Genomic DNA, 27,617 nt, shown 5'->3' on the forward strand with positions numbered 1-27,617 from the left:
TCTCAAAGGATACCAGGACTGCAGGAAAATGATGATATGATGAGCATGTGAATTAGATTTGAATGAGGGGGTCATGTGCTAAGTTATCACTCTCACTTTTTCTTTCAGTCATCTGGGTCTAGTGGGCCAGATAGGAATCAAGACAACTGAAGATGAAGATGTGAGGCAATAATGGTCAAGAGATTTGCTAGGGTCACACAACTAGTAAGTGTCAAGTGTCTGAGATCAGATTTGATCTCAGGGCCTTCTGATCATGGATACTGAAGTTATTTCACTAGAGAGGCTGCATTGAGAGCCATGGATAGTTTGCATGTAGTAAGAAGAATTCCTTGAGCAGCATAAAATATGTAAGAAAAAGACTTCTAGCAACTGGGACCTATCAGTAACTCCTTTGATATATGGGAAATCTAAGGATCAGGCAAATTTTTCTTGGATTTTGTATGTTCTTTGAAAGAGTGTGTTACAGATTAGGGGGAAGGGAGAGATGCATCAACTATTATCATTGCATCAACTTAGTAAATACTGTTTAATTAAATCAAAATGTGACTGGCTGAACAAAATAGAGAATTATCCCTCACCCTTTGGGGTGTAGCATAGAAACTGGAAAGAGAGATGTACTCAGACTCTGGGTCCTTACTCAATTGGTGGGAATGGGAATTAAGTTAAAGAATCATAGTTTAGGGGGCACAGTAGACAGAGCACCGGCCCTGGAGCACTTAATAATTATACCTAGCTGTGTGACCATAGGCAAGTCATGTAAACCCATTGTCTTATTAACCCCCCCCCCAAATCTTAGTTTATATTGGTTATTATATCTAAGCAACTAATAAAAGATGTAAGGCAGAAGAGAAATAGCATTTCTTTTCTCTTTAAATAAAGTATAAACTTCAGGATACATATTGACATTCATTAAATTCTGTCTTCAATATTAAGCATTTGTATTTTTTTACTGCTACAAGATTGTACTATCACAGCCCTCATGTCAAATTTTTGTGAAATTTAAAAGCATTGTAAATGTAAATTATTATCGTTGCCTCCTTCCATACAACCAAAGACTGGTACTCATTATTTATTGAGTAACAAAAAAGTTGTCAGCACTATGTTATTCAAAGTACTCCATTCAGTCAGACAATGACTATCACAATTAGGGAAAGCAAGGCTATGAATTAACAAACGTGATCACTGTTAATAAATCAGGATATCAGTCTATCATTCTGTCACATACTGTTTTTAAGGAGTGCATTTTCTTGCACACCAGAACATAACATTAGTATTCTAGGTGAAATTCTTAATCTCCGTTTCATGCTAGTAGCTTAAAAAGAAATGTAATCTACTTAACATACAAGTAACTTTCGAAACTATCCAATGTTCTATGCTTCCTTCTCATTTTCCATCTGTTCTCTGCTATGTATTTTTATAAATATTACAATGGTCCTAGTTTTGGGGCATCAAAAACTTTCCTCCTTCCTGGCTCTCCCCCACCCACTAAAACACAAAGAAACAGGCAAATAATAGATGATTAATTAAAATTGTTGACTTGACTTGGTTTAAATCCAACTTCATAGCGAACATAATTTGGATAAAATACTATAGTGTCTTTGCCAGTTTTTTAAAAATTTGCATTAATAAGATTTTTATTTTTATTTATCTTTCTTTTTGCTATTAGGATTATATAGTTGTAAAATGAGTTTGATTGAGTACTCCCAATTGCAATTATTGTGAATAATTCTGTTAAATTCTTCTTATTTGTTAAGTTATTGTTATTTAAATGTTTGATGGAATTTCATTTTGAATCATTCTAGACAAGGGTTTTTTCCCTCTCCTCTTCACTATACCATTTATGGCTTACTCTAGGATGGCTTAAGATTTTTAAAATATGTTAATAGGACATTATATAATTTTGTGGATAATGGTCCACCCCACTTAGCATAAGTTTTTCTGGAATATAACTGTGAGTAAAAATAATAAGATAATTATTTTTATTTTCTTTCCCTTGTTTATAAGCTAACATCACAAGATTCTTTGAAAAAAAATGAAGATATTTATTCAATAACCATATAAAGAAGGAAGACATTGTATCCATCAAAAGTATTTTCCTCTGTCACAAAGAATGTCCCATATGGTAGTCAAATATAACAGGCATTCACTAGAAATGGTGAATTTATCCATATGCTCCAGTTTTCAGATAACAGCTCACCAAGGCAATAAATGCCTAAATAATTAATAAAAAAGTTCACCCCCCCCACATGACACACACATCACCCAAGTAGAAGCCATAGAGCTGTTTCATAATTAGATATATCACAGATAGATGTTGTAGACTAACAATAGAGAATGGACTTAAGTGTATTGACAAAATTTTGTAATTTTTTATGATCTCAAGCTTCTCCGGGAAACAAATATACATCTTATAAACATGAATATTTTACCAATATTATTGTAAGGTATAATTCATGTCTTGGGTATCTCTGAAGACTCAACAGTCTCTGAAGAATTAGAATCCAGTATAAGCCAAAAGACAATCAAGAGTTGCAATTCGGGTATTATTTGATTACTAGCTGGGCATAGCTTCTAGGAATAAATAAGGAGGCTTTATTTTTACTATATTCTTCCCTGATAAGATCACATCTGGAGAATTGTTTACTACAGACTATTCAGAGATGGGCAACCAGAGTAGAGAAAGGTCCTAGGTACATAATAAATGAAAAAAAAAAGCTTAAAGGAACTATGGCTATATTTAGTCAAAAACAGAGAAGGTTCAAATGAGATACAATAGCTCTCTTAAAAGTATTTGAAAAGTTGTTATGGGGTAGAAGGAATAGGCTTGTTGTGATTGGTCGTAGAGAGCAGAATTAAGTTCAGAATTTCAGGAAGACAAATTTGAGTTTGCTATAAAGAAAACGTCTTAACAGTTAAGAATTATCCCAAATTGGAATGCTCTGCCTTGGGAAGTGGTAGGTAATAACTCCTTGGAGGTTTTTAAGTAAAGATTAAATAAATTAACTCTTGCTGGATAAATTGTACTTTATATTTATCTAAATTTCTTATTTCTATAATATGTAACTAAAGCTCAACAAAATCTATTTTATCAACCTTATATAATTTTTTGAAATTACTAATTTACTTCATCATAAAGACAACACAGTAAAACTCGACGATTTAAACATCACATACAAATAATCTACTAGAAAATTTGAGACAGATTAGCATTCCATTTTCCACATGCCAAAAATAAGTTTAGTAAAATATACATTTAGACCAACAGTTTTTAGTCATTTTGTAACAATTTTTTGTTAAGATTCTGTACCTCGACATCCTGAACACTGGATAAAGAAGTTGATTAAATCCAGAAGAGCTATGTCCCTGTCCTGTTTATATGATTCAATCCAGTCATCCACCACAGACTGTCAAAAAGAAAAACAAAAAAACAAAAATAAGAATCTTAGTTAAAAAAATGCTTTTCAGAACAACAAACTTTTAAAGACATTATGGTATTTTGTTCCTACATGAAGGAGAAAACTTTTACCTGAAATTACTTCAATGTAGGCAAATGTTAACAAGCTGTCTTTCACATTCACAGGACAAGCAATGTGAGACAAAACCCTATGTAAAAGCGCTGTTCCATTAGAGCTCAAAATCCCCACCTGCAAGTACTGGTACAATTCCGTATATGATAGATAGAACTCAACCAAAAAATATGTGAAAATGACTATAACAGTAGTGTTTACTTATTCTAGGAGAGTATCTTTAACAATAAAAAGGGGGGAAATAAGAACGTGGAAGCATTTTAAATCTGAATAGAAGTCTTAGTACATTATATTTTAAGAGGAAAGAATGATAACTAATCTCCCACCTTTTTGATATTAACAAGTATAAGCAAATTTATGAACAAAATCATATCTCTAAAAATAAAAACCAATGGAGTTTATATCAGTTGACAAGACAAATGTTTAACATAGCTTTATTCTTAGTAAAGCTGAAACTTAACATTTTCATCATTCTCCCTAATTTTAACTTGTACACTTTTAATGATATGTTGAGTGTTGATTTTTATGTAAGTTTAGAATGGGATAAATCTAGATGTGTGACAAGACCAACCAAAATTCTTACTGGGTATTATCAAGCATAAAGTATAAATTCAGTGAATGATATTTACATGAAAGAATTAAGAAAGTCCCAGCTTATATAACATGTTTTAGCCAAAACAGAATATTCCAAGTAGCCAAAGATCTTTCTGTTGTTCAGTAACTTAATCCACATGCTATAATACCAACTTTACATCTGATATATGGGAAAAGTGCTCTGATTAAACTGAATCTCATAACTTAAGAATGTTTGAGATTACTTATGCAAATTCCTTCCAGGTAAGGAAATTGAAATCCAGGTTCAACTAAAATCACATAGAAAGAATGAAAGAACTGAATCAAATCAAGATCTATAATATAATAACACTATCACAAAATAATAGTGTTAACATTTTTAACAGAGTAAATAGATTTTTAAAAAACCTTTAATGTAGTATCCATTCAACAACTACATATTAAAGTAATACCATATTCATAATACTCAATAATGTTGAACAAAAATATTTAAGACATGTTTTCTTGGCATCACAAATCTTTTAGTCTAACAAGGAATCTTTCTTACCCACCCCCCCACCCATATATTTTAAGTATACTCAATTAAATTTGTTTTGTTTTAATTCACTGTATTTTAACTATTTAATCTATTGCAAAAGAATTCACTAAAATTATAACTAGTTACAAAGTACTCAAGGAGGCTTGAGGATGGAAAATTCATTTCAGACTGGAAGCAAGATTGAGGTGACTTAAGTTTTTTTTGAATTAAGGCATTTCAGTTGAGTCTAGATTAAGTTGAATTTCAAACGATGAATATTTGGAAGAAGCAGAGCATATTTAAAGGATAGTATAAGCAAAGAATTGATGAAAGAAAAACAAATAAATGCACAGTATGTGGTATAATTACATGATTTCATAAGACAAAAAAGTTAAGGATTACAGAGAAAATAATTTTTAGCATTGAAAAAATATGTGCATTTATAAAGAAGTAAAACCAAAAACTTTATGTATTCCTATTCATCATCTTGTCTTCACTTGAAGACCTCTAGTAAATGAAAACTCACTATCTCTTCAGACAATACACTAAAACTTTAATACAAGTTTATACTATTAGAAAAAGATTTTGCTTCTTAGCATCACAGATTTGGATCTATGAGGATCCTAAAAAAGTTAGCTATTTAGAACGTACATTTAAAAGATGAGAAAAGTGGGATCAAAAAAGTAAAGTGTTTTGACCAAAGTCACAATAACAGGGGTGTGGGGGACAGGCAGGACAAGGATTCAAAGGTAGGTCTTCTGACTAAATCCTTCACTAAATCTATTGAATTATATTATGCTGTCTTATTAAATAGTCCATGAAGGAAAGAAACAGGAAGCAATTTAACACCTCATTCCAACCAAGCTAACCTAAATCAAATTCCAACACTGCAATATTCGTCTATTCTTATGTTCTGCTCTCTAGATCCAAGCAATAAGAATTCAACCTATTCCACACAAAAATCCCTCAAATGCTTGAGTCCAGCAATCTCTATGTGCCATTAAGCCTTCAATTCTCCAAACAGAACACCTAAATTTTCCTACAAGTGATGGCATGATTTTAAAGATCATTCACCACCACAGTCTGCCAGCTTTGGAGTGCCCCATATCATTTCTAAAAGAAGGTATAGGAATGACTATTATAATCCAGAAGTGGTTTGGTTAAAGCATAATAGAACCAGACTTCTAGCTCTTCTACTCATTGTGACAATGCCTTCCTTAATGCGCTTTAATGAATACAGCAGAGGGCAGAAGTAGTACAATGCATATAGTCCCAGGTCTGGAGTCAGAAAAACTTGGGTTCAGATTCAATTTCAGATCCTTATTAGTTTCAAGTCACTCAATATTGTTTCTCTTAGTTTTCTCATCCCTAAAATGAGCTGAAAAAGGAAATGAGAAACCACTCCAGTATGTTTGTCAAGAAAACCCAAATAGTATTGTGAAACGTTAGATACAATAGAAATGAATGAACAACAAAAATAACCACATTATGTGTTCTGATGACCACATTTAACGGTTGTTTCATAATGGATCTGAAATCCACTGAAAGGTATACTAATTCTACAAACAAACCACTGACTAATTGTACATTGTCATATATTTCTTGGATTCAAGGCCAGTTTGGATCATTTATTTTGCATAGAAATCATCTAATTGAATTATGCTCATTGTTTGGGCTTCTTGAGATCTTTTTAGGATTCTAACTATGTTTCCTACTAGAGAAGGCAACATAACTATTCAGGTAACTTGAATCTGAATCTCCTCTTAGATACTAATTAGCATAAGATTCACAAGACAATCATTTCCCCTTTCAAGGCCTGTTTCCTCTTCTAAAAATGTGGAAAATAATACTGTAATAGACAACTCTTTGGATTATTGTAAGGAAAGTATTCTATAACTAAATTAAAAAACACTGGGATGTTATTCAACAAAACATAAGTTCCTTGAAAGCTGAGGCTATTTCAATTTTGTCTAGGTATTCCCATGGCCAAGCACAATGCTGTGCACATGAGATGCAAAAAATGTTTACTAAATTAAATTAAATCCAGCCTGTTATTATTACATTACTCTATTATTTTCATATGTGATGAGTGTATTGATTTATGTACTAACCTTGCCCCTTCTCATTTCACTTCTTGAGATCATTACTAAGAAAGACAAACCTTCTATATGTATTCCTTTTAACAAATTTTTATTTATTCAAGGCAATAAGTGACTTGCCCAAGGTCACACAGCTAGGTAATTATTAAGTGTCTGAGTCTGGATTTGAACTCAAGTCTTCCTGACTACAAGGCTGATGCTCTATCCACACCCAGCTGTCCCTATATGTATTCCTTTTTTTTTTTTTAGGGTTTTTCTTTTGGCAAGGCAATGGAATTAAGTGGCTTGCCCAAGGTCACACAGCTAGATAATTAGTAAGTGTCTGAGGCCAGATTTGAACTCAGGTACTCCTGATTCCAGGGCCAGTGCTCTATCCACTGTGCCACCTAGCTGTCGCCCCCACCAATATGTATTCTTAATATCAACCCCTTTCATTCTCATATTCTCACAAGAACTCTGGAAATTGTAGTACTCCACTGACAACCAGCCTTGCTTCTAACCTGGTCCTTAAAATCATCCATCACCGCAAAAGACAAATACTGTAAAGAAGGGACTTGCTACCACTGCCACCAACATCACTACCTGCTGATGAGCCTGTTCCTTGGCATGTAAGTCTGCCTAATTGAAGCAGCAAAGCATCGTGAAGGAAATGGAAGCAGCAGCATATGCACAGGTCAAATGATCACCACTAATTCAATTCTCAAGGTTCCTGAGAGCACAGACTGTTCTGCTTATTTGCATTTGCAGCCTGGCTCTTAATAATAATAATGCAAGCATAGTAGGACCAGAAAAACACTGTACACCCTAACAGCAACATGGGGGTGATGATCAATCTTGATGGACTTGCTCATTCCATCAGTGAAACAATGAGGGACAATTTGGGGGTATATGCAATGGAGAATACCATTTGTACCCAGAGAAAGAATTGTGAAGTTTGAACAAAGACCAAAGACTATTACCTTCAATTTAGAAAAAAAAAAACAAACCATTATCTTATTGTGTAATTTTATTATATTTTATGCTTTATTTTTCTTAAGGATATGATTCCCCACTCATCACATTCGACTTAGATCAATGTATACCATGGAAACAACATAAAGACTAACAAACTACCTTCTGTGGGGGGTGGGGGTGGGGGAGGGAAGCAAGAATGGTGGTGGTGGGGGGGGAATTGTAAAACTCAAAATAAAATATTTCTAAAAAAAAAAAGAAATTAAGGCATTAGAGACAGCCAGTGAGAACATTCAGAGAGATAGGAGATGCAAGAGTGTCCTGTTTCTAAAAGCAAGAAGGCCAGCATTACTGGATGACAGTGTATATGTTTTAGGGCTTTAAAAGTCAGATGTCATATGCTGACAGGAAGTCACTAGAGTTTATTAAATATGGAAGGAGGTTTTATGATCACATCTACATTTTAGGAATATCAATGACAATAGAGTGAAGGACAGATTGGATAGAGAACTGAGACAGGCAGTCCAGTCAGCAAGTTACTGCAATGTATTAAGAAGGAGGTGACAAAGTCCAGCACTGGTGCTGGCAGCATCAGAGGAGAGGGCAGAGTGGGGCAGGGTGGCATATATAAGGAATGTTATGAAGATATCAATAACAAGATTTCACAACTGATTTTAAATGGAAGTTACAGAAAGTAAGGAGTAAAAGGTGACACATAGGCTTCAAAGCCTAAATCCTCTCGAGTACTCTAGAGTACTGTAGGCAGGGATCAGGAGAAAAAAACTGTGACACAAGAACTGAAATCACTGAGGAAGGAAGAAGAGACTCCTGGCATTTTTGCAGACAATAGCTGAAAGAATTTGACTGATAAATATGCAATGAATGAATCTCAAAGAAGTTTCTAATCGATGGTGATAAAGAAAAGATTAGAAATGGGAATGGGGAGCAAAATATAAATCAAAGAAAGCCCTCACCAGAATCAGTGAGTTGGAAGTGATAGGATGAAAATGCAATTAATATTGGAAGGGGGTGACCAAAGAAGTTGTAGCATCAGAAAGGAGCCAGGTCTCAGTGTTATCAAAGGGATTTTCTTTAAATTAAGGTCTAATGCAGTGCCATCTCCCAACCCAATAAATTCCACTGGCTCTCTACTGCCTCTAGGATCAAATACAAGCTACTCAAAAAGGCATTTAAAAATCCTTCACAACCTATTCCTTTTTATCTTTAGTCTTATATATTATTCTTCTCCATTCATTTTATGTCTAGCCATGTTGTTTCTTACATATATCATATGCTATCCTCAACTGTCTTTCACCAGTTAACTCTAAAGACTAGTATGTCTCTCCTTGTTTCTACCATTTCTAATCCGTTTTCCTTCTAGAGTAGCCCTCAAATGTCAAATTCTATATAAAGCCATTGCTGCATCCCCATAATATCCTCTATTCCATAAAGTACTCCTATTTTGTACATATCCCTTATATACTTATATATGTTCACGTTGTCCTTCCTAGAGAATGAAATGAACTGCTTGAACAAGGTTTTTTTTTTTAAATTTCTATCATTAAATCCTTAGCTTGATTAACAAATGCAGGATGAATGACTGATTAATTCACATATCTAATAAAAACAGGTCAAGGAAGTCTGTCCTGGAACCTTTTGAATGACTTCTTGGGTTGGTCATTCAACTAGTTCTGATCAATCTAGCTAAATGATTATTTAACCTATATCTTTCTATCTTTTTCACAGGTGAATTTTCCGAAATGCAGACATACTATGAAAAATATTATCTATTAGCCCTGTCAAAAAAGGAAATGAGAATGGTTTGCTGTGTGTTGTTCTTGAGGAAACCATGAGATCAGAAAATGACTTCCTTTTCAAAATCTTTTATCATTTATTTATTAATTCTAAAACAGGTGGCACCTGTTTAGAGAAAGAAATGCAAAATATAAACCAAGTATAATAGTGGATGTAATGTTACATAGATATATTCACTTTCTTTGTCTCTACATTTTTAATGAAAAGAGGGAAGCTAATTTTCTGATTCTTGGTTGTCATAAGGTCATAAGTATAGATCATTCAGTTTCCCTTTTTTTGTTCATTTACATTATTGTCGTAGTTTTCCTGGTTGTATTTACTTTCTTCTGCTATCAGTTCATATAAATATTCTCATTAATCTCTGAATTCTTTATGCTTTGTATTTCTTACAATGGAAGAACATTACATTCAAATGCAAGCATATGATGCAGTTCTTTTACAGAAGATATCTGGATAATGATAAAAATGACAATGTTGGTACATGTGGTACCTAAAAGATTTGTTTTAATAAAAACAAAGACACCTCCCCCTCCCAAGGGGTACTTTTCCCACAACTTGGGGAAAATAGTTCTACAACATTCACTAAGACTATAAATTACAAAGCAAATATTGTTCAACATTGCTAAGAGAGAATTTCATAAGCTGGGTGTTCACTGTTTTTTAAATTCATGAAAAGAAGAGAAATTTTGCCTCCAGTACTACAGTACTTTCCTCATTGTACATGAAATGATCATTGATCATGACGAAACAATTATATCAACCAATTTTCAGAAGCCTGGAATACATAGTAGTAATTCATTAGAGTCTACTGACCTCAAAATATTAAGGGTACCTAAGTGTCCTCATATTAACTCCTAAATTACTTCTGAGCTATGGCATTCCCAATAGATTATTACAAGTTTTTTTTTGCTTCAGTTTCCTGTCCATCTTTGCTACAAGTCTGCTAAAAACCCTAAATTGGATAGTAAATTCTTTTTTTCCACTAACATTGTTCTCTTTATTCATGATTGGAATAAATTATTTTTCATGTTAGAAATTCATTTTTTTTTTGCAAGGCAGTGGGGTTAAGTGGCTTGCCCAAGGCCACACGGCTAGGTAATTCTTAAGTGTCTGAGGCTGGATTTGAACTCAGGTACTCCTGACTCCAGGGCCGGGGCTCTATCCAGTGTGCCACCTAGCCAACCCCTAGAAATTCATTCTTGAGCCCTATTTGTTAAATGTGGATCAACTTCCCTTTTAGAATATTATGTAGGTCATTGGATTCCACCTATTTTTTCTTTTTCTTCCTTTGAAACCTGCTTTCCTTAAATATAGCTAGGCATAGTGAACAGAGGGTTGGTCCTAAAGCCAAGAAGGTCACACTCTCTGATTCTGTGTAACATCCTGGCTGTTTGACCCTCCCAGCATTCTAAAACTGTGACTTACCTACAGGTGCTGACTTACATTGCTAGAGTGTTTCTGCATCAGAGAGTACTTTATAACAAAACAAGTTCCTATCTCCAGTTCTTCAAAGTTATGGTACAAGGGATTGCTGAGCCAAGTGACTTGGGAGTAATGAAGATCGGAGTTTGAATATTGACAGAGATATTTACTGAGATTTTTAGCTATGCCATCCTGGGCAAATCACTTGACCTCTTTAACCCAATTGTTCTAATCTGTAAAGATGACAATGGCCCTATGACACAATTCCCTATTTGGGGAATTAAAAGATAAAATAAATATACAGTAATTCAAACTCTCTCAGTACACACACACACACACACACACACACACACACACACACTCACAAACATGCGTTGCTATTATTATTATTATTATTATTATTATTATTATTATTATTACAATCTGATTATATAAAGAATTCCCTTTCCCAAAATTCAGGCGGTGGATCAACCACTTCCTTGCAGTTTCCCAACTTCTAAATCAACAATCAATACTTCCTTATAGGAAAAAGTAAGTTCTTAGTTTTCCTCAACTAAGTTTTAATATGAAGGAAATGGTCACCAAAGTAATTACATTGATGTATATGGAAGAAAAAGCATTTCAGTAAATATCTTGATAGTTGAAATACCCTTCAGTGATAAGCCAAGTTTGTGATATTTCCCAGTTCTCATCTATGTCATTCTCTTAATTTGGCCATCTATATCGTACTCCTATGACAGTATCATTTCTGTTTTCCCATTTCTTGATCAATACCTTAAGATACTCCACCTTAGTTCTACCTTCCAGTTTGTGGATTTCTGCAAAGAAAAACAATTGAAATGTACAATACTATCCTTCTACCTTTTATGTATTGTTTCATTTTAATCATGTACCTAACCACCAAGTTCAATGATGCCTATAACATGAATTTTTCTCACAGAGAATATACTACACATAGTACACTATACTATCTTGGTACTGTCATCTTCATTTTTAATCTTTATTTTCTCTATTTTTAATCACTTCATTTTCATTTCCTCTAACAGTGAATTCAGAGGCTCAATTCCTGGTTGACTGCTTTACTTGTTTTATAATTTCTCCCTCAGGGATCTCTTCAAATATATGACGAGAACTGATGTGAAAGGCACTATGCTAGAAACAGTGGAGGAAATAAAGACAGAAATTCGATTCAACTGTACAGCCAAAAATATCTATAGCATTTCAAAGGAGAAAGAATACATCAGGCTGGATTTGGCAGGAAAGCTGTATGGAAGAAGAAGGATTTAAGCTAAATCTTAAAGGATGGGTAAGGAGAAAGATGTAGGGATTATTGGCATGTAGATTTAGAGCTGGAAAGAACCTTAGAGACCATGTATCTAACCCCATTATTTTATAGATGAATAGGTGAATTGACCAAAGTCAAAAAGGAATAAAGCATTCTAAGTTTGTGGCAAACAAAAAACAACAGAGGTGGTTTGGGGGATAGTAAGCTAGCCAATTTTTCTGAAGCAGAAGATATACAAAGGAAAGTGGAAAGGAATAAGGTTGAGAAGGAAGGCAGACACTATTATAGACTTCAAAGACAGACTATACAGAAAGGACTTAATTAAAGTGGTAATGATGCTCCTGGGAAATTACTGAAAATAGAATTTTAGGGATGTTATTGTAAAAATTTTAATAATCCAATTTAGTGTATCAGTATTCTTAATAGTCATGTGTTTTTCCATCAGAATAAATAATGGAAGTAAAATAAGAGTGTATGAGTATTGTTGAAGTTAATATTAACTTTCTCTTCTTTCCTGAATGCTGGTATTACTGGTAGAGTAGTTCATCAGTATCGTACATCCATTCCAAGATGGTATAGCATGCCTGGGTAAATATAGGATGATGCTCTTGAGATTTCTCAGGTATCAAATGGGGTAAAACAATGATGTGTCTTTGGCCCCATACTTTTTAACATCATGTTTTCAGCCATGTTATCAAATACCTTCACTGAGGATGAACATGGCCTCAAGGTCAGCTACTACACTGATGGTAAATCTTTAATTTGAAAAGGTTACAAGCCAAGACCAAAGTGGAGGGAGGGTCAATGTGGGATCTCCTATTTGCAGATGATTGTACACTGAATGCAGCCTCTGAAGCTAAGATGAAACAATGTATGGATTGATTCTCTGCTGCTTGTGCTGATTTTGGTCTAACACAGGTGCTTCATCAGCCAGCACCACACCATCTCGCTGTGGAACCAACGATTACAGCAAATGGAGAAGTTCTGAGTACTACGGACAAATTCACTTTCCCTGGCAGTGTCCTTTCCAAGGAGGCACACATTGACAATGAGGTTGACATGTGCATTGGCAGAGCTAAGTATCTGAGAGGTTCCAAAAGAAAGTATGGAGGAGAAGAGGTATTAGACAGACTACCAAATTGAAGTACTACAGAACTTCAATGTTGTGCTGACTTCATTGTTACATGTCTGTGAAACCTGGACAGTCTATCAGTGCCATGTCAGGAAACAAATCGCTTACATTTAAATTGTCTTAGGATGAATCTGAAGATCACCTGGCAGAAGATACCAAACACTGGGGTCTTTTCTTGAGCTATAATACCTAGCATTCAAACATTCAAACAGAAAGCACAACTATGATGGGCTGGACATGTGGAAAAGAGAATGAGGTCAACAAATTTGTGCAACTCTACCTTTCTTAAGTTGAATTTACACATACCACTTTATCATTCCTATCTCAAAGTCTGGTGGTGACAGGCAAGTGATGAAGCAGCAAGTGCAAATACACATGGTGCTGTAGTTACAACCCTGCACACAAATGGTCCAGTATAAAGGGCAGTCTTCTTACTGGAAGCAGCAGTTTGATTCGGCACCCCCCTGTATGACTGAGCAGTCTTTTAAGGACCGCACTCTCACCTCCTGGGCTAGAGGAAGGGGCTAAAAAGGTGCCCTCAAAATCATCTGGTTTAACCAACCCTGGTCTGGTTATCACAGCAGATGGGGATCCTACTTTGTGGTTGCAACACACAAAAAAATGAACAAAATATTTAATGAAGATGCCTGCGTTATTGGTGCAGGGAATGTGTGCACACTAAGAGATAACAGAAAATCCAATAGACATGAAAGATGACCAGCTCTTGTTGCAAGAGAACTCTCAAAACTTATCTAGATGACAAACTTGTATGCCTACCAAAAGGAGTGAATTTTTATCTAACAGAATGATGTCATTTTGGTTTTCATCAGTAACAAAGGAGAAGAACCAACCAACCAAAACTATATAGACTTGGGACACTCTGAATCTGTTTCAACTTTTGGATAGAGCTGATTGCTTGAGATGTAGTTACACAAGCAAGAATGAATCCCATGCTTGATGGAAAGGCAGAAGAAGCATATGTCTAATAGTATCTCCTTGTTTTGGTGGGTTGAACAATGGTTAATTTGCAAAATATTAACAAATTTTGATCTTAGATTTTACAGCTAAAGAAACTAAGTCACAGAGAGGCTAAGGGAAATGCTTGGAACAATCCTGCTAATTATTAAAAGGAAGATTCCTACATCAAGACCACTGCTTATTCCCACTCTATCATTCAGTTTTTCATCTAGGAAGAATAAGATAATTACAAAATTATTAGTAGATTGAAATGATGAGGGGAAGATGAAAGAATTTTAGGAGATGGGGAAATTCCCACAAACACCCCAAATAAAGCTCTCAAAAATATACGTGAAGGAATAAAGATAAAGAAAACCAAAGAGAATAAGCTATAAACTTCCATTCAGTATAAAACATCAAGAATACTGCCAAGCTGTGGAGGGTAGACCAATTAGGGTATTTAAGTGGGAAAACAGCCTGGTCTTACAGCAAGAGAGACAGACCAAAGCAGCACCTAGCATAGAGAAACCTAAGAATTTACTTACATCTGTGGCAAGAGATAGGGTGAGACTAGTACACATCACTGATTAACAGACAGACAGAGCAGTACCAAAAGTTAGATAGTTAAAATAACTCAGATCCCTATTTGTGGCTAGAGGAAAAAGTCTAAGCAGTCCCAGGGATTCCATTTGCAGTAGGCTGGAGGAATAACACCAGGGTCCAATATGAGGTAACCCAGAAGGTCCATGGTCCAGAATCCCAAACCTGTAGAGTGTCAAAGATGACAAAATGTCCTCTTCCTCCCTCCAAAATAAGTAATTTTAAGTCTGATATGCTAAGAACACTGTACTCCCTAAACTGAAAAAGAAAAGGAGAGATCCACAAAGATATAGACACACACACACACACACACACACACACACACACACACAAACACAAAATTTATAGGAGTTCTTTTTTATGGCAAATAAAACTAGGAGGGGAATGGCTAAATAATAGTGCATGAATAAAATGTAATATTATTATATTATCAAATATGACAAAACAGACAGTTGCAGAAGAAATCTGTGTGAATTGATTTCTAATAAAACAAGTACAAAGAGAAGAATTTGTATATTAACGTTAAAAAGAAAAACAATCTTGAAACATTAGTGAACTTGTATTTATTCAATAAGAGATTCCAAAGGAATTTCTATTTTACATGTTCCCTTGGTAATCTCATTAGTTCTATCATAATCAGTTAACTATCATCTTTACAAAGATGACTCAGTCTGAACAATCCCCTTGATCAACAATGACTTACTAAATATTTCAAAATGAATATTCTGAAGACACCCTAAACTCCATATATCTAGAAACAAACTCATTATCTTCTTGTGAAACCCTTTATTTTTTTCCAAACTCCCTTATGGAAATTAGTCAATAAGCATTTATTACGCCTGAGCTACAAAGAAAGGGAAAAGATAATTTTTGCCTTCAAGAAGCTCACACTCTTGAAGCTCACTCTTAATGGGGAGACAAGCAAATAAATATGTACAACAAGCTACTTAAAAGAAAAGTGAACACAAGGAAGTTGATCTGAGAAGGGTAAGCATACCATGCTGCTTGTGAACAGGGATTAATCTGTGCAATTTTATCAAAGTTCTCTATTATGGTGATTGGCACATAAAAGGTACTTAAATAAACACATGTTGACTATCAAACAGGTAGGAGAACGAACAGAAGACAATGGCAGGAGAGGAGAGTTGAGACAAGAAATGACCAGTAACAGAATGGAGTCAACAATGTCAAAATCTGATCATCAATTTGACAATAGCTAGCAATTTGCAATACATTTCCTATGTCCTGATCACAAGAACAAAAACAGAGGTCAATGAGGTCCTTTTGGAGACAAAATTCAGTAATAGTCAAGGAGAGGAAGTAAAATAACTTGAGGAAAAGTATATGCTGGACTTGAAGTCAGGTGACCCAGGCACCAATGTCTATTTTAACATTAGCTATCAGTTTAAATCTGGTCAAATCATTTAAACTTCCTGAATTTTTCAGGAAGGAAAAAGGCACATTTCACCTCATACAATAACATTATTATGAAGGAAATGCTTTGTAAGATTTCAAATACTATATAGACGTTAATACTTGTTGTTGAAAGTGCTTCCTAGTCTATGATTAATGATCTGGATCTGGACTAATGAGGAATAATGTCACCAACCAAGTCTGATGCCAGATAGAGTAAACAACTGAAGCAACTGGGAAGGGTTTGGAGAACTGAATTAAGTGACCCCATGTTGGAGTAAAATGCTGATATAGGTCATTTGAGTTTTTCATTTGCCTGAAGAAATACTATATTAGGAAACTACATATTCCACACTCTTTTGGTGAACAGTTATTCTATCTATTACAGGCCATTCATCAATAAAATGTTATAAAGATGCTACAACAGAAAATGAAGAGGTATAAATTCATTAAAATTTTTGAATAATTATGATTAATTTTAGAGTCAGCTTGTCACCATAGTACCAAAAAAATACAATTATAATTTGATTAATTAAAGTAGAGAATGTGAGTGACTACTGGGTCTGGAGACAGGAAGTCCTGAATTAAAATCTAAGACTCAGATATTAGCTATGCGACACTGGATTAAATCACTAAACCTCTATCTGCTAAAGCTTTCTCAACTCTTGTAAAAAGATCCTATTAGTACTGACCTCCAAAAGTTGTTACAAGGATAAAATGAATTACTTGTAAATATTTATATGTATATTCGTTGCAAATAACAAAATTTAAATATTTTCAACAATTCAAACATATTGCTTATATTGTGATTTCTACATATTTTCTCAAATTTTTATGTACTTTAAAAATTAAAAAGCATCAAGAAATGAACTGCTGATGATCACAGAAGAGTAAGAAAAGAAGAAACACAGTGCCAATACTTGTAGGATCTCATGGAAGGCTGTATTAAATCAGTCCAAGCATTTATAAAAAGTTTAATTTTATTTAGAGTAATAATGAAATAGCTAATATGACGAGAAATTAAAAAAGGATATCATTTAATGGATCTAGTGAATAATCAAAAAAGATGACAATATCTTTGAGATTAAGGAGATATACATTTTTAACCATGATTGACTAAGGGAACATAAAAGTTAGCTAACATGTGGAACATAGGATAATAGATTTAGAGTTGGAAAAGCCCTTACAGGCCATCAAGTCTGGAATAGAGCAATGACTTTCTTAGGATCACAAAGTAAATACCTGTGGGAGAATTTAATTTTTCCTGACTGCAAGCCTAACTACATATGGCTTCATTAGATTAAAAATTATCCTTGGGATATAAAAAAAATCAATATAATATGTGCAAATTTTTAAATAAAATCATTTCAATTTAATTTAGTTCAGCCCAAAACAGGAACTTTCATGAACACCTTTAGAGAAGATAATACTGTACAAAAAAAAAGCCATATAAAATCAGACAACATAAATGAGGTTTTATTTCATCAAATAATGAACATTTATAAATTTCTACTATGAACATTTGTATGCAGTGCCATATATTTCTTAATAAACAAATATTAAAGCAGTCTTGTAAAATATTATTTGAAGTTAGCAAGGATTTGGATTATGTGAGTAATGATGAGTGTTTATTAATTTTATCTATCACACAAACCATGAACAATTTCTCATAACCTAAAAAAAAAAATCATCATACATAGCCAGTTCAATTTTTAATTTTTGTTTACAATATCTTTAGTCTGTGTTTTACTTTGTTTGTAGTCTTATTAAATTTCTTTAGGGAAAAAACAAGTAGGGGGTAAAGCTATGTTGCCTTGCATAGGAATATAAACACATAACATTATTAAGAAAGCTATTTGCTATCAACTTTCAAATATCCAGGAAATGACTATTCAGTTTTTAGTTTATTGAGACTGCAGTTCTTCACATTTCTCCTGCTATATCTACTACCAGTATGAGGCCCAGCTTATTATTACATCAACTGGCGGTGAATAAGCACCAAAAAAATTCAAAAGACTAGGCAAGAGAATTCAAGTCAGTCTAATCTCATGCTAAAAGTGCAGATAAAGATTTTGGTGAGATGAGAGAAAAATGAAAGGTAAACTGTCTTATACAATTTTCATGTGATACATCAATAAGATATAATTTCAATCTTTTGATAATTTTTAAAAAATCAAGGATATCTTCAGTAAATGAAAAAGAAAAAGTTTCAAAACTGAGAATTTACAAATAAATTTTTGGATAAAGAATTTTTAAGAAAATTAATAAAGATTGTATGAGCTGCAAAAAAAACTACAACCCCCCCCAAACAAGTTATTATTTAAATTCAATCATTGCTTACACAGGTAAAGCACAAGTAATACCTAAATTAACAGGTTCAGAATGGCCATTTGCAAATGATAATCAAAACACCAAGTCTTAAAATTCTGTGATAACATTCACCTAATTACCTGAGGCAAAAATCTAACTGTAGCATTCTAGCAATGGAACTACTGACCCCTAAAACACTTATTTTTTTGTACAGAGTATTTCCGTTGACACAATCAATCCTGTTAAGGCAGAGAACCGAGTTCTGTCTATAAACACACTCAGGCACAGACACACAGACACATATCCTTACCCTTCTGTCACATAAATTATGCTCAAGTCCTGGAATAGTAGCATGACCAATGGTGCTAATTAATTAGTTCAAGAAAAACTTATAAAGGCTCTATTATATACAGAACACTATATAAGCAATGAAACAAACAGCAAAATTAAATAGAAAATATTCTATACAAACATGAAATTGACAGGTTAGTAAGCCATATGAAAATAAGGCACAGTAAAAAAAAGACTCAGGATTGCTTTAAGTAAGAGATAGAAACCAAATACCCGTGGGAATTCTGAGACTCCATTATAGGTATCACATATGAATTTGTACTTAAAGGATGAATAGATTTTCAGCAGATGCAGATACAAGAGGAAATGAAATTATTTCAGCAAAAGCACTGAGTCATAACAGTTAAGGATATTAAATGTAGGAAAGAGAGTATTATGGAAGTGACCATTAGTTCAATTTGCTGGGAGCTCACTACATACTAAGAGTTATAACATGCTGTAAAAAGATGTGTGTGTGTGTGTACACACACACATATTCATCACTATTTCTATAAATTGCCAAATTGCCAAGAAATCCCAGTTATTTTTTTTAACAAGTCACTTAAACCCACTGCCTTATTAAAAAAAATAACTGCAGACAGGGCATAAAACTATACAAAAACAATTACGGGGGTAGCTAGGTGGCACAGTGGATAGAGCACTGGCCCTGGAGTCACGAGTGCATGAGTTTAAATCTGGCCTCAGATAATTAATAATTACCTGTGTGGCCTTGGGCAAGCCACTTAACCCCACTGCCTTGCAAAAAAACCTAACAATTACAAAACATTTTTCACACAAATAAAGTAAGATCCAAACAATTGAAGAAATCTCAGTTACTCATGGGGTAAGCCAAGACAATATTACAAAAATGAATTTTTGTATTTATTATTCAGTGACTTACCAATCAAACTGTCAAAAAATTATTTTGCAATGCTAGGAAAAAAAATTCATCTGGAAGAACAAAAGGTCAAGAACATCAAGGGAATCAATGAAAATAAAATGTGAAGGAACGTTGCCTAAAAGTACTAAATTAAAAAAAAATCTATGACTGGTTAAGAAAATAAAAGGGTTGATCAGTGGAATAAATAAGGTGCACAACATATAATTGGAAATTACTGCAGCAACCTAGACCTTGATAAGCCCAAAAAAACTTTGGGGGATGGGACAGAGGTAGAGAGAAGAGTTTATTCTTTAAGAAAAATTGCTGGAAAAATGAAACTTTGGGGGATGGGGTGGCCAGGAGGGTTTATTCTTTAAGAAAAATTGCTGGGAAAAATGAAAAAAAAAATGAAAAGCAGTTTGGCAGAATCTAGGTATAAACAAACGTCTCAGGACATACCAGGATAAGGTCAAAAATAGGTGGAAGATATAGATATAAACGGCAATATAATAAGCAAAGAGGGGAAAATGGAAAAATTTACCAATCAAGTTTATGAATGAAGGAAGAGTGTTTGACCAAATAAGAGTTAAAAGAGGATCATATGAAGAAAAAGGAATGAATTTGATTATAAGAAATTTGTGTGTGTGTGTGTGTGTGTGTGTGTGTAAACAAGTCAATGCTGGAAGAAAAGGATAAAACAGAAAAAAAATTCATATTGAGTTTCTTTGATAAAGTTTGTCTCTCAAGTATATAGGGAACAAGTCAAATTTATAAAAATATGAGTCATTCCTCAACTATTAAATGGTCAAAGGTAGTTTTCAGAAGAAATCAAAGTTATCTATAGTCATTTGAAAAATGTGCAAATTGTGCAAATTGATGGGAAGCAAAATGAGCATGAGAAAAAAATTGTACACAGAATCAGCAACACTGTTTGACAATCAACTATGAATAACTTCGTTCTTCTCAGCAACACAATGATCTAAGTCAAATACAAAGGATTCACAATGGAAACTGCTATCCTTATCCAGATAAAGGGCTGATGGACTCTGAATGCAGATTTTTTTTTCATTTCTTTTTCATCTTTGTTTTTTTAACCTGGTCATCTCAGTTTCTTCTTTCACAACTGTGACTAATATAGAAACATGTTTTACACATACATAAGCTATACCAAATTGCCTACCATTTTAGGAAAAGAAAGGATGGGGGGGAGAAAAAGTTAGAATCAAAATTTTGTAAAACAATGCTAAAACTTATTGTGATATAATTGGGAAAAATAAAATACTATTTAAAAATATATATTCTAAATCACTAGTGATTAGAGGAAATGACCCTAACATATCACTTATCTGATTGGCTATTAAGACAGAAAAGGAAAATGACAAATACTGGAGGGGAGTTAGAACACTATTGATAATCTACAAACTAGTCCAACCATTCTAGAGAAGAGCTTGGAAATATGACCCAAAGACCAAAGAATTATGCATAACCTTTGACTCAGAAATATCTCTAGTAGGACTATACTCTAAAGAGATTAAAGTAAAAGGAAAAGAATCTACATGTTCAAAGATATTTCTAACAACTATTTTGTGGTGAAATTGGAAATTGAAGGAAAACTCATCAATTAACTGAGGAATTGAGGACAAGCTGTGATATGATTGTGTTGTAATACTTTAGGAAAAGACAAGTAGGATGGTTTCAGAAAAACCTGAGAAAACTAATATGAAACTCATGCAAAATGAAGCAAACAAAACTAAAAGAACTCAGTATTGGCAATGCAATCAATATAAAGATCCAAGACAATTCCAAAGAACTCATGGTGAAAAACTACTATCTATTCCAGAGAAAGAACTGATGACCTGAGAGATGACTACTTCTTGCTTCATTCCTTTCAAAACTCTAGCTGACCATGTGGCCAAACTATGTTTTCTTTGAGGATTTCTTCATAGATATCTATTTTCAGGCTAAGGGAAACCCTTTAACCTGCCTTTAGATCCAGCCCTATACCTTCTCATCCTTCCAACATATTGTCATCATTATTATGACCAATAAATATCTAATCTATCTTCAATTTTTCACTATTCACTGACTTGATTTTGGTTTAACACATTCATATATTTAATGTTTAAATCACATTTCCCTATTCCTCTTTATCTAATTATCTCTGCTTTATGTCTTTCTTCCCCTTTTTAGATTAAGTGTGGGGGAGGAATGCAGCCTCACTTTCGACCAAATGATTCAATCAAAACTACTTTAAGGTTATTTATAATCTCTTAATTGACATTAAAACACTTCTACTGCCCTGATAAATAACTGCTTTCAGAACTTAAGAGTTAACCAAGTATCCCGAATCCAAAAGCCTTGAAAATAATAATGCTCCCAATATCACCAACCCAGTTTCTAGTCCAAACTCCTTATCAAGAGAAGTTAGCTACAATCACTAATACCAATTTCTGATCAAGTGCCACAAACATGACAATCTCTGAGACTGGTAGCACTCTCAGAAGATGTGTCCTGTCCCATCCCTACTCCTTAAATCATTATCACAGATATGGAGAGTGGTAACTGCTTCTGCAAATGCTGTAGCCAGAGTAAGCGAGGACACAGAAAGGGGAAAAAAACCCCTCAAAAACAAAATGCTTATAACCCAAGTCCATTATCACATGATTTAACACTAGAAAATAAGGAAATGACATTAAAGAAGATGGATTACCATGTTTGAACATTTATAAGCTGGAGTCTATGGGACTTTTTGTTCTCACTTGCAGCTAAAATCAACTACATCTACTGTCTCTTCCATTAAAATATGAACAGTTTCAGAACATAGGTATACTTTTCCTCTTGTACCTCTCTATTCTCACTTGGTATTTCATTAGCCAATAAAGATTCAATTATCATCTCTGTACAAATAATCCCCAGATTTATATGCAAAAACAATAGATATCTTAAATTGAAAAAATCCAAAATAAGATTTCACCACATTTCTCCCCAAACTAATTGTCATAATTTCCTTTTTTTTTCTCAAGGCATTATCCATGGCTGTTTTTTTTTCTTTTTTAGTTTTTGCAAGGCAATGGGGTTAAGTGGCTTGCCCAAGGCCACACAGCTAGGTAATTATTAAGTGTCTGAGACCGGATTTGAACCCAAGTACTCCTGACTCCAGGGCCACTGCTCTACCCACTGCGCCACCTAGCTGCCCCTTCTCAGGGCATTATCTAAGTTACCCAGGATTACAATCTTGCTGACATCCTCAACTTCTGTTACACTTGCTGCTATATCTTCTCTTCTTTCTACTCACACTGCCACTACGCTGGGGCATAGTCTCAACACCTCATGCTTGGATTTTTGTAAGTTTTCTATCTTATCTCTCTGCTTTAAGTCTCTCCTTATTTTAAACAATCTATTACTCAACTGCCAGAATTGACTGATTGACAGAGAACTGCCTGAGAAATTTATTCCTAAATAAACTCCGGAAGTTCATCTAGTACCCTCCAGGATCAAATGCTCCATTTGTTATTTTAAGCTCTTCACAAGCAATTTCCAATATTTTATTTTTTTCTTTGTTTTTACGAGGCAATGGGGTCAAGCAACTTGCCCAAGGTCACACAACTAGGTAATTATTAGGCATCTGAGACCGGATTTGTACTCAGGTACTCCTGACTCCAGGGTTGGTGCTCTATCTACTCTGCTATGTAGCTACCCTTTTTGTTCTTTCTTTTACAAGACACTTCTGATCTCATGCCTTTTCTGGCTGTCCATCATGGCTATAATCTTCTCTCTGCTCACTTTTGCCTCATGGCTTTGCTGGCTACCTTAATATCTTTTTCAGAATAGTTCACTCAATCAGTTCAGATTGCAATGACAAATGCAAATAAAGAAAATATCACTAAAAGGACGTTGAACTCAATAGATTAAAAAAACAAGTTTTTTTAAATTCATCTATCAAAGGAGACTTTCTAAATTGCAAGTTGTGTTCTTAGTCTTAACTAATCCAAATCTGGCCTGAAATGAGGGATTGAATAAAAATTGTGAATATCTGGTTACATATACTAAATGACCTGAAATTGAAAGTCCAAATTGATAATTTTCAAAATAAATTTGACTTTCAGTTATATGTGCATTAACATGTATGCGTACCCTTACCAAATGTACTCTATATCTAGATGTCTACATCAATATTTCAAAGACCTGTGATTTTTGCTTTATGGATATAGTTCTCTGAAGTTCAGAGTTTAGATGATTTTCTCATGGTTGCTGATCAAGAGAAATCAAATTTTGTATCTACTATAGCAGGCTGCCTATGACACATCATAAAAAACAAACAACTCAATTTTATATACATTTATAGTAATTAAACATAATTATTTTAAGGAACAACATATTGCTCTACGGTACATTTATATTCAAATAAAGCTGGAATCTCATTGCTCCAGGAGGTCTGTCCAACCAGTGTAACTCTTGTCCACAACCTCCCACAGGGCTTTGCTTAGCAAGTTGGAGGGCTTTGCTGCTCTCTGCTGAAATTATGAGAGAGTAATGCAACATTCTAGCTGTCCACCTCTCTCATCTCTCACTCACTCTTGCAAGGTAACCAGTTCATCTTCTCTGTCATAAAATTCCTTGACAAATTATTTTAATCTGATACAGTTCCTTCTTAAGTACGTGTTGCAGATTTCAGACACTCACCATGGGCATCTACATTATCATTTGTGTGATATTTTACCTTTTGCTTTTGACAGTCAGTGTTGCTCCATGTCTTGCTGTCATGTAACACCACAGTAAAACTTTGCTTTCATGGAGAAATTGGTGCCGGTTAAGGAGTTCAATTTTCCAGAATCAATTCAATCTACTCTAATCCTTTCTTTCTGAATCTGGATTATTGCTCATGAGTGCAGACTATCCCTTATATACATATTGTTGGACAAATTCTAAAGGATTTCAGTATACATTCAATATCAAATGTATATTGAAATTTGTGAAGTCAACATTACAAAGCCTCTTAGAAGTGCTCTGTATTTGTAGAACTGGTCTTTCCTACGTGAATGAACAGTTCTTCTACAAATACAGAGCACTTCTAGGAGGCTTTGCAATGTCTTATAGCTTTGAATAATCAAAATAATACAATCAGCTCTAACTGGAGCATATACAGGACCTCATGTTCTATAGGACACCCAACCTTCACTTGGCCTCTGTGCTGGCTATCTTTGCTAAGCATATGTCCTCTTGCTTTATGTTTCACATGATATTATCAGACCAAAAAAACCACACAGATATTAACCAAAAAAGTTACCTGTATTGTCATATTTTTCAAGAAGTCCTGAATGACCTTGATATATGACTTTGAAAATGATTTTTTTGGTAAAGAAAATAAGTAAATCACTGTTTTATTCTACTAGCCAAATATTTATTTGTAACCAACAAAAACAGGTGCTATTAGGACTTCTATTCACTACGTCTTTAAGTTAATTGTAAGATGGTAAAGATATGACTCATTTTTAAATATCACTTGAGAAAGTCTCCTTTCTAAGTAATGCCCTTATCATTGCAATATCAATTTATTATAGATGAATAATCCTATAAATCAGTAAATATTCTCTCATTCATCATTTTTTTGGTAATTAACAAGAATTTATCTCTTTTGGTATTTAATCCACTTTCAATATCCTCACAATTGAATTGCCTATAGCATGGATCTCCTTTATACAATATATAATCTCTTTTGTTGATACATTGATACAAACACATACACTTGGGCTATAATAGTTGCTTTACCTTATTTTGCTACCTTTAGTGCTACTTCTTTTTTTTATAAGCACACAAGGGACTATTTTCTTTAGAGTTCAAGTGTGGTAAAATTGACTATCTTGATGAAAAGATTTTTGCAAATCAATTCCATTTTTTTCTTCTGCTTACACTATTTTTTCCATTTTTATCCTTGATTTCTCTTAGGCTGACTTCTTAATTCAATATGTTGCCAAACTTTTTTACATTTTTACATTCATTTTATTTATTTTCCAGTCCTCTTCACTTTTAACATATCCTTTATTTTTTTCAGGGTTTTTTTTTTTTGCAAGGCAAATGGGGTTAAGTGGCTTGCCCAAGGCCACACAGGTAGGTAATTATTAAGTGTCTGAGATCGGATTTGAACCCAGGTCCTCCTGACTCCAGGAATGGTGCTCTATCCACTGCACCACCTAGTCGCCCCCCTCTTCACTTTTATAAGAGGATACTACTTATAATAATCATTCTAAATCATCCTACTCCAGTGAGTCATTATGGAGCAGAGAAAATCCCAGTACCTCAAAGCCAATGCCAGAAGTTCACAAGCTCTAGCAGGCTTCACTGCCATGTGGAAAAGGTTTCAAGGATGGTCACTTTTCCTATTATCTAACAAAGAGGCAATACAGGAATATATATATTTTTAAATATGAAGTTCCCCTATCAGATTCTGCAATATTGGAGGCAGGAAAAGGAACAGAAGAAGATGGTAAGATTCTTAGAATGTCAAGAAATTTTGACTACTGATATACTAAATGTGATATCTTGTACAATGACCAAAAAGTAGAGACAATGATAGAGGAAGTTTATTATATCAACCTTGATACTCTTAGGAAAAGTGAAACCAGAAAGAAGGTAACAGATAAATTGAAAGATGGTTCATTGGAACTCTTTTTTTAAAAATTTTTTGCAAGGCAAATGGGGTTAAGTGGCTTGCCCAAGGCCACACAGCTAGATAATTAAGTGTCTGAAGCAAAATTTGAACTCAGGGACTCCTGACTTCAGGGCCAGTGCTCTATCCACTGCAGCCACCTAGCCACCCCCCACTTGAACTCTTTAGAGAGAAAAATAATGTCATTGATGGAGTAGGTTTTAAAATACACATAGAGGTTAGAAGAAAGAAACACTCCTTATAGAAAAGTTTAATCATCAGTTATTTCAATATAATTTTTTAAGTATTTGCAAAAAAGAAAATAACTCCTATGAAAATAATCTGCTTATGAAACAATCTATTTGCCAAAATAGGTAGTGAAAGAAGTGATTTGAAGACTTACTAAGACCTTCCAAATAAAATTAACATAAACTCTTAGTATGCTTAATGACTTAAATAAAAAAGTATGAAAAAGGGAGGACAGGAAGTAGCCTCTTCAAAAAAAAAAAAAAAGAACCGACAGTTACAAGTTGAATCAAGTAGGTGGTACAGTGGAAGAACACCAGGTCTAGAGTCAAGATGACATGAGTCAAATTTGAGGCCAGTTAAATCTCTCCTCAGATGCTTACTAAGCTGTGTGATTTCAGGTAAGTCACTTAACCCTCTTTGCCTCAGTTTCCTCATCATGTCCTCCTGATGTGGAGAAGAAAATGGCAAATCACTCCAGTACCTTTGATAAGAAACTCCCAATTGGGGTCGCAAAGAGTTGGACAAGAGTGTAATGAATGAACGTCAAAGGTACTGGAGAAATATGATGAGCATCAAAAAAACCCCACCAAAACCTAACCCAAATTATGACTATATTTTAATAAAAGAGGCAACAATTTATTATTGAGATGGGAATCATCCCTAAAATTGCTATCAGTACACAGTCAAACCACTGACTTAACAGAACTACCTTCAAAATTTACAATAAACAAAAAAATAATGAGCAAAAGACACGTTTAATAATGATATAGCTTCATTACCAATGGTGACTTTTAAGAAGATAGTTTACTCTGTGTTTCTTGTAAACAACATATTGTAGGATTCTGGTTTTAATCCATTTTGCTATCAGCTCCATTTTATGGGACAATTCATCCCATTCACATTTACAGTTA

The 27,617-nt window shown here is 34.1% G+C and overlaps 1 protein-coding gene across 1 annotated transcript in view; it reads right to left on the reverse strand.

Moving 5' to 3' along the window:
• STAG1 (STAG1 cohesin complex component) overlaps positions 1–27,617 on the reverse strand; it is a 351,800-nt gene that overhangs the window by 168,441 nt on the left and 155,742 nt on the right. Inside the window, exon 5 of the mRNA XM_074214834.1 lies at positions 3,308–3,404. Coding sequence (XP_074070935.1) covers positions 3,308–3,404 — 97 coding nt within the window. The remainder of the gene's footprint in view (positions 1–3,307; positions 3,405–27,617) is intronic.

Source organism: Macrotis lagotis, chromosome 1, assembly GCF_037893015.1.
Source record: "Macrotis lagotis isolate mMagLag1 chromosome 1, bilby.v1.9.chrom.fasta, whole genome shotgun sequence".
Lineage (NCBI taxonomy): Eukaryota > Metazoa > Chordata > Mammalia > Peramelemorphia > Peramelidae > Macrotis > Macrotis lagotis.